Source organism: Dermacentor variabilis, chromosome 9, assembly GCF_050947875.1.
Source record: "Dermacentor variabilis isolate Ectoservices chromosome 9, ASM5094787v1, whole genome shotgun sequence".
Lineage (NCBI taxonomy): Eukaryota > Metazoa > Arthropoda > Arachnida > Ixodida > Ixodidae > Dermacentor > Dermacentor variabilis.
In genome coordinates this window covers 102,167,077-102,175,455 of record NC_134576.1, presented here as the reverse complement: position 1 = coordinate 102,175,455, position 8,379 = coordinate 102,167,077, and the positions used below count along the sequence as shown (strand labels likewise).

General features: G+C 46.6%; 1 protein-coding gene across 1 annotated transcript; it reads left to right on the top strand.

Moving 5' to 3' along the window:
* The first annotated feature begins 10 nt into the window (after positions 1-10).
* eIF2Bbeta (eukaryotic translation initiation factor 2B subunit beta) lies at positions 11-7,309 on the top strand. The gene is made up of 4 exons (XM_075668875.1): positions 11-486; positions 2,296-2,562; positions 5,579-5,752; positions 6,935-7,309. Exons 1-4 carry the CDS (start codon positions 280-282, stop codon positions 7,247-7,249), a joined length of 963 nt encoding a protein of 320 aa, XP_075524990.1. The 5' UTR covers positions 11-279; the 3' UTR covers positions 7,250-7,309.
* The last annotated feature ends 1,070 nt before the right edge of the window (positions 7,310-8,379 follow it).

Sequence of the window (8,379 nt, the reverse complement as noted above, 5' to 3'; positions counted from 1 at the left end):
CAAGACCAGTACAGCAGTTAAAAGTATTTCTGTTGCTTTCTACGCAATCTGCTGTTCCCATATGTAATTGAAATGTCGCGAGGCGTGATCGCAAAGTGAATTGCTCTCAACTTGCTTTCGGCATTCGATTGGCATCCCGTACAGTGCGCCCGCAAAGCCGACAGTTACTGAGGTTTACCGTCGATTGCCTGATCGGCAGGACAAGACCGATCAGCCGGCGCTTTTACGGAGTGCTGGGGGGACTTCTAAAACAGCGTTCTCTGCTCATAGCTACTCAGCATGGACGCTGAAGCAGAGGCTCGGCTCACGCTTACGGAGCTGTTGCGGCTAGTCCGCGAAGAACCGTGGCAGCAAGCCCAAGAGCTGTTGGACCTCGTGAGGGCCCGCGGCAAGAACCTCGCGCCCCTGTCACCCAGTGCCAACGTAGTCCGACGTGTGTTGCGCCTCATTCGCGACGAGTATGCCAGCGCCTACTGGGGTCGCCAGGTACAAATGATCGGTGTCGAAACGACTGCCACTGTTATGTCTTAAGTTGAAATGCCGGTGCCAATGAACTGTTTCGATTTCGTGGTGTCTTTGCGTTCAGGTCCGAGCAGGGGACCGCAGAGCTATAAATTAGCGCTAGTAATTATGCAGCAAGCTTGTAGCCGTGACTCTTGATCATTCAGACGCAGGTTTGGTGGGAAGTAGGTTTACACTAACAACCGGATCAGTGACGGGTGCAACTTCAAATCTGCTTTGCGTCCGTGCTTCGCTCGCGTGATATGTCTCAACTGTACGTTTCAGTGCACAGCTGTGTAAAAAGTGAAGCAGCGAATCGGTACATCTGTATTTAAAAGCAGACGGGAAAAATGACAGAAATTGCAATTCATAACACACTAAATGGGAGCAAAGAAACAAGAACGGGTAATAGTGTTGGCAAGTTCTCGGCTGGTCTCGTGAGCACCTAGCATTGCCGTGTTAACAAAAATAGTGGCGCTACGGCCTTTCTTTCTAGCCAGACGGTGGCCATTATTCTTCACCACTGTCTCGTCCTTTCCCTCCCCAAAAAGGGACAAGTGCCTTGCCTTTCTGCTGGCTATGCTGTCTGCATTCATTGTTTCGTTTTCACTGTTATCCTTGTTTAGACACGTTCTAGTCTACACCCTAACGGAGTCACCTGGAACTTCATTATGATGTTAAGACATTTTTCAGATAGTGTATAATTGTGCGAACATGTCATGCTTCTGTACGCACAGTACTCCGTATCACACATAGCGAGCCGCACCATGAAGGCTAGCGAGACTTCTTTCACTGCTCGGACCAAAATATAGCACGTCACATATAAAAGAAAGACCTAAGTATGCATCCATGTACTTTGATATAACATTAGGCCTCATATGTTTATGCACCAAAATGTGATGCGAAGGTATGGCAGATTTTAACCTAGTTACTACTGAATGAGCGGAATATCATGGTTTTGCAACTAACGGACATGGCGTACTGCTTGCACTCGCTACCAAAGCATAGTGTATTGTGTACTGGAAACACGAAGGTGCACAAGTAATATGTGATTTGTTGCGACCTTACATCCGCTAGTTGTAATCTATGAAGTAGTTAGTCTGTAAAAAGTGTCACAAATAACGACCTAAACTGCAAAAAATGCGGAGTACACTTCTACGATTGCACTGTTAGCGTAACTCTCGCAGCATTGCCTTCTAAGTATGCAAAGGAGCATACACAGTTTTATCTGTGTATCTAGAATTTGCTGAGCTAAAAAAGGCTGTGTTTTCATTACCCTTGTTAGAAGCAAGCCCATGTTAGACTGAAAGCAATCCTCATTTTGCTTTGAAGAGGGGAGTGGACCAAGTGGGCTGTATTGTAGTTCAGATCAAAATAATGAATTAGAGTTGGGCCAGGCACATAATGCATAGATTAGACAAACCGTGGCCTATTTTACTGGTGTCACACAGTCTCTTTCAATTGTGATCGAGCCTGATTGGCTCCCTCCCGCAGGTTCCTCAAAGGAGCCAATCATGACCAAGGAATTCGACCCTGATAGGGCTTGATCACTACCAAAAGTGCACTGTGTGATACCCATATTAGAGTAAGAGGTAGGGTATTCAGAAAAGGTGCAGTTGAGATCAGTAGAGAATTAGGTGTAGAAAAGAGATCATGGAAGTTGCAAATATCAGGTGGATTCTGTTGAAGAAAAATAGGTGTAATAAATTATCTCTGTGACAGGTCCCTATTGTGCAGTCAATTTATTTAGAGTGATGGTGCTGAAAAAAAAGAACTTTACACTCCCACCCGCAGGTGGAGGCCGACAGGGACTCTCTTCAGAAACTCCTGTCGGCACGTGACGACTCGGTCAGCGACTACACGCGACCGCTTCCAGGGCTGCGTGAACAGCTGCTGGACAGTCTTGATGAGCTCGAGCGCGAGCTGCGGCACAGCGCCGAGAATGTGGCCGCCCAGGGTCCTGAGCACATCCAGTCCGGAGACCTGCTTCTTACTCAGGGGAGATCACGCACCGTGGAGGCTTTCCTCAAAAGGGCTGCCCAGAACCAGCGCACATTTCAGGTAAAGATGTGGTGTCAAGCAAAGTGTTTGTTGACATCTTGTCTCTTCGGGGTCAGCAGCAGTCAAATGCGATGTCTGTGGTGCCAACATTCCAACAAGGGGACTTGTTATCGTCAGGATGTCCCGTGTTGCAATGTTGGCTCCAAGGAAACCCCTTGTTCTAACACTGTCAATCATTTCAATTATTAAGGCGAAGCATTATACGGCTACTCACACCGGGGACTTGAGGTGGTTTTTCAGTCAGCCTCGAAAGGGCCACATTAGCGTGCTTATAGTCACTAAAGAGTGCCAGATATGTAAAATATACGGCATGAGGAATGCCACAGACAAGTTTCACATTCCAAAGTGCTCTCGTTAATATTCTGGAATGAATTAAACATCTTTATAGAGGAAAATGGGCTTTAGTTTAGGAGTGTGTGGCCTAGGAGGCAGATATTAGTGGGCCAAAATACATTTAATGGTAATTCGGTGTTGCAGGGTCAATCTAGGATAAGCTGCACTCTCTTATCGTCTTGGTCATGATGGTGCAACACTCTCAAAGGCAGCAAGTGGTGGCAAAACGCATGCGCAAGCGGTGTCATGTGATATGCTTGGCACCATGCTATATGTAGAGGTAGTTGGTGTGGAGAGAAAGTGGCATAGCCAAGAAGAGTGAGCGTCGCACCCAGAGCACTTGGTAAAGTGGCCCCGCAACACATGGCAGTACACTGGTCTTATCAACGAGCAAAAGTGTCACGCATTTAGTCTGAATTAATCTGAAGTCCCCCATTTATAATCAGATTGCTGTCCGTGCATGTAAGATCCCAGAATTTAAGTTTAATTAATTAATTAGGGGTGCATCTTGTTTGGGTCTTTTCAACGTAAGTCACCTTCAGTGTACAGAGTAAGTGGTTGCCTGCCATATGGAAAAAAACACAAAATAAATTTTTGAGGGGCTCACTTGGGGGCCTTGTTCATAGCAATAGATGCAAAGTGTGTGAGCACTTACGCACGGCACCAGCAATGAATGTTGCCAAATTTTCTCACTCTGGTATTCGAAATGTTTTGGGGTCTACACCCTAATTTTACACATTTGACTCTGGATATGGAGTGCCATCTCACCAGTGGCGTCCAAAAGAATCACATTGCCCCGTCTGATTTGTACACAAGAGCATCCAGAAGTTTGCAGGCCCCTCATTGTGCTCGCTTTAAGTCCCTGACACGCGAGGGCTCCGATTGTCAGTTACTAAAGCAAGGGATTTCCCAGCAAGCGTTTTTGGGGCATTGCGTCCAAGCCTCCAGGTTAGTGTACGAGAGATTTCCCTGTGTTTCTACATTGTATATTCACAGCTTGTTTCATCAAAATAAATCATGCTGCAGTGGTAAGAAGCTTTAAGACCTAACCTATGCAAAAGCAACAAGCAATGTGAGGCATAGCAGCAGGCTTGAAACTAGATTTAAACTAGCAGGAAAGCATGCACTGAATCCCTGCATGAAGGAAACCAGATGCTCCCTTCGCACTAGCATTGGTCGTCTTCACATTTTTGCTGCCGTTAGCTGGTCAGTGGTACTATTTGGCCTCCCCACGGTGACCAAATGTAACCGAAAATCCCTGACTGCCTTCGGATTGAGCCTAGGGCATTGCCTGTGGGAGTGGCCTATCAAGAACTCTTATCGCGTTCTTAAATAAGTGCACCCAAATGCCACACACATTTTATAAGGTGGTATAATCACACAAGTGTTGCAAGAAGCTTGTTGCCATCGCTGCATGTTCTGTTTCTGATACAAAAGCGGAATAATAAACAGCGTAATGAAGTAGTAGTAGCTTCATCAACATATGTACGGGGCAAGGTGGTGTGGTATGCTTGGACCAGTCAAAAATGTATTCGTTGAAGTAGTAAACGCTGCCAATACTTTGTTAATGTGGATGCATAGTCTTCACTCGCAATTATGCAATTTATTTCATCCATGCTTGATAAGGCCTTGTGCTACTGTTTCCTCAGTTAAGTTTTTATGTTCATTCAGGGGTCACACACGCATACATAGCCAAGCGTGCTCAGGGGGTTTCCTCGGCACATTTGGAACGTTTGTCAGGTTTCTGAGGTCAGACCATTTGTAGTCCTCTTAAAGTGTTACAAAATTATAACCCTCACATAGCACACAATCGTTCTACAGAAATAATCGTGACAGAAGATATGCAGCATCACTTCTTCCTGAACATTCCTCGGAAGTCACAGCTTCTCTTTTTGCTACAAGAACCATGGTGAACTGACTTATCAAAAAAGAAAAAAGTTCTGTTAAAAAAGCGGCACAACTCTACCTGGAACAGGCATTACGCAAGACATACACGAGTCCGTATGGTCTCCTTTGAACTTCCTCGGGAAGTTGTGCACAGTCATAGACATGTCCGCAAGTGTTGGTGACAATGTTTGAACATGTCTCGCATCAGCATCCAGAAGAGTGCTGCATCATAGTCTATACAATGCTGTGGGCACTGCCATAATGATGACTTTTTTATTAATACCGCCATACTCATGACACAGACACAACTTATAGACATGGTGTTTAAAGTGCTCTATCTCTTCTTTTTTTATTATAACTTTCATGATCAGAAGGCCATGTAGTACGCATACATGTGAATGCCATAACAGCACTCTATCTATACAGAAAGCATTCAGATGTTTAACATTGCACTCAGTCATTTCTTGGTTTCTGTCGCTCACCTTTTGTCATTGAAACAAAATGTCACTGCCAGGGGTGTGGGTGCACTCACTCACTTTTCAAAGAGTTGATATTGATGTGCAAGCCTTGCTGTTGATGTGACAGTCCTGTTGCGTCGTAGGTTTCTCTTGCCTGCAGGCACTGCGACAAGTTCGAAGATACGCATTCACCTCGCACTGTTGCAGACGGTTGAGGGTGTTCACCCAGGCTTCTTTTGCTGGCCACAACGTACAGTGAAACGTGCTCAACATATTGCTCTCGCTGTAACGGTGAATTGTGTTCAACACATTGATTATATGGTGCTCTTCTGCAACAGGTTCTGGTGGCAGAAGGGGGACCGCGCTGCGAGGGGGTGCAGCTCGCGGAGTCCTTGGCACGTGTGGGCATCGCGACCACTCTGGTCCCGGACTCTGCGATCCTGGCTCTAATGCCTCGGGTGAGCAAGGTGATCCTGGGAACGGACTGTGTCTTGGCGGACGGAGGCCTTCAGGTGAGGTTGCTGGATTAGCGGTCGTCTTGGGGGCCTGCTTGCATCATCCTTCTAGGTTCTGAACTATCAACTATGTCCTGAACTTTCACCTTGAAGAATGTGCGCTATACTGAATTCTTAAAAGGGAGCATCAGCTTGGGGCCAATACGATTTTGCCATTCAAATATACAGGGTGATGCGAAGGTAACAAACGATTTAGTAATTTAGAGAGCACAAAAATTAGCAAGATGCTGTTAGCAAGATGCAAAATGTATCATCTTGCAATTAGCAAGATGATGCGCAGGAAAACATAGGATTCTTCTTTTTTTAATAACATCGTATATATCAACATTAAATTTTAATAACAGATATTTGCCACCAATAGGTGGTGCTTCTGTTGTGTCAACTTTATCTGGGCTGCTACGGGGCTACCTCTTGGTGACAAATGTACTGTCGCAGAATGTACTATGTGAACTAATACCAATGTGTGCCCAGTTCCTTGCAACTTTCTCTGAGCAATGTCTTCTGCAAACTGTATGGTAGTTTTCGGTGGTGCCAATGAAAATTAGGACTCCAACCTCCTGAGGTGAACCTCCTGATTGGTACTTATTTGCCAGTTTTAAAGTGCTGCCTCTAGGAGTGAGAAAAAAACTTGTGCAAACAGCATGGGAAAAGAAGAACTGTTGTGAGAACAGCGGTTGTATAGATAAATCAAACTGAAAATGAAAGCCATGAGTAAATCATGGCTCCGCAGTCTGCAATTCAAATTCTCGTTAAAATGCAATGGCTGCTTTGTATCTTTGTGACCTCAACCTGAGTGTGTATTGCAAATTCTCAATGAATATACTGTAGTACGTTAAGAATACAAAGAATCATATTAGCTATATAATATGTAGTGGGAAATGTACAACTCTGCCATACTTCTTTTACTTGACTGTGTGGCACTCTTATTTAAAGCACATTCACTGTCTCTCCCATTAGCCTTCCCCTCACCCCCTGTCGGAGCACCATTTTTCTTTTTCTCACATTGAACCAAAGGTGAGAGCACCGCCAATGAGGACTGTTGCAGAATTGCCTAAGCTGCAACTGTAGTCACACATCATTACGACTTCCATTCTCTCTATGTGTACTCTTCTCCTGGCGATCGTTCCCAACACCTCGAAGTGCGCTAAGGTGCGACGTGGTTGGCGTTATGCACAACAGGCTCCTTGCGGCAGCCACGCCTTGGCCCTGGCTGCGCGACACTGTGCGGTGCCGCTACTGGTGTGCGCGCCAGGGGCCACGCTGAGTCCGCAGCTGCCCTGCTCGGAGAGTGCCTACCAGCAGCTGGGATCTCCGGAGCCCCTCGGGCCGGAGCCGCGGTCAGGAGCACTCCTGCTCAACCCGGCCTCCGACTGCGTGCCACCGGACCTCGTTCCGCTGCTGGTGACGAGCGCCGGTGGGCACGCCCCCTCTTACGTCTACAGGCTGCTCAGCGAGGTCTACCATCCCGACGACCACGCATTGACTGCTTCCTGAAAGGAGGAATAAACAATACAGCGAGAGTGCGCGTTGAAATAAATGGGCACCTTTATTAAAGGCCATGCTCACAATATGTTCACTTGGGGAGTGTCCAAAACAGGATTATAAAATCGAAATGCCACACCGTTTTGCTTCTTTTGCTTGTCCCGTAATACGTCTCTATAATTAAGTTGAAGGGGAGCCGCACATTGTTATACCCATTGCATCGTTACAACATTTGTCCACCCTCACGGCCGACATTAAGTGCCGGGGAAGGGGAGCGTAAGTAGTTAGTAAATGCGCTATGTAAGCCGATGCCAAAGCCCACTGCGGACTGCTGTCAGGGTATGCAAGAGACTGCGCTCTGCCGTGTCTTCGTCAACAAGGTGACTGTTCTGTCTTATGGAGCTGTCAGTGCTAATCTATCTTCGCCGTTGTCGTGCGCACTCAAGTGGCCACGTGACTAAAGCCCCTGGATCTTAAGGTAGCGGAATGCTGTGATCTCGCCGCTGAGCTACGTGGTTGGACGTTAACTTGTGCGCCACCTCGTTTGGACCAGGAGTAACTGCAGGCCACGCACACGTTGCATACCCGTAATCAACTGATTAACAAATGTAGGAGCATAGCTTACACAGTCGTAAATGTACATAGATCCGCGCATGAGGATCCGGCCTTTCACAGTTGCCTGGCTGTTAGCCACTTGTTCATGCAGGTAAAGAGGTCACGGCTTTGAAAAATATGCCAAACTCGCAAGTTGGCTGCCTAACGTCACATGGCCGGTTAATGTGGCGCAGGCTTTTTAAAATATTTTTCTGTTGGTGCACGCTGCTGGCAGTTGTCGCTACATTTAGAAGATACCGCAGTTTTAGGCGTGACGCGTCTCGCGGAGTTGTAATGCAAACAAGAAGTGAGGCGTGCAGACAGGACACAAGAGTAGAGAAGTGGACAACACGAACGCCAATGTCCACTTCTCTATTCTTGTGTCCTGTCTGCACGCCTCACTTATTTTTTGCATTATGAATCCTTACCAACTAGCTCAGCTTTGTGTCGTTCTCGTGGAGTTAAGTGAGCGTGCTGGATGAGTGCTGCGTCATACATAGCTGTGTGCAACGGATGCTTATAAACAATGGAAAAACATGCAACAGACG

Bases quoted from the DNA above. Each gene is read 5' to 3' on its own strand.
- eIF2Bbeta (XM_075668875.1), top strand. From the start codon at position 280: ATGGACGCTGAAGCAGAGGCTCGGCTCACGCTTACGGAGCTGTTGCGG. The intron at 487-2,295 runs GTACAAATGATC...TCCCACCCGCAG, and splicing joins GCGCCTACTGGGGTCGCCAG to GTGGAGGCCGACAGGGACTC. The intron at 5,753-6,934 runs GTGAGGTTGCTG...TATGCACAACAG, and splicing joins TGGCGGACGGAGGCCTTCAG to GCTCCTTGCGGCAGCCACGC.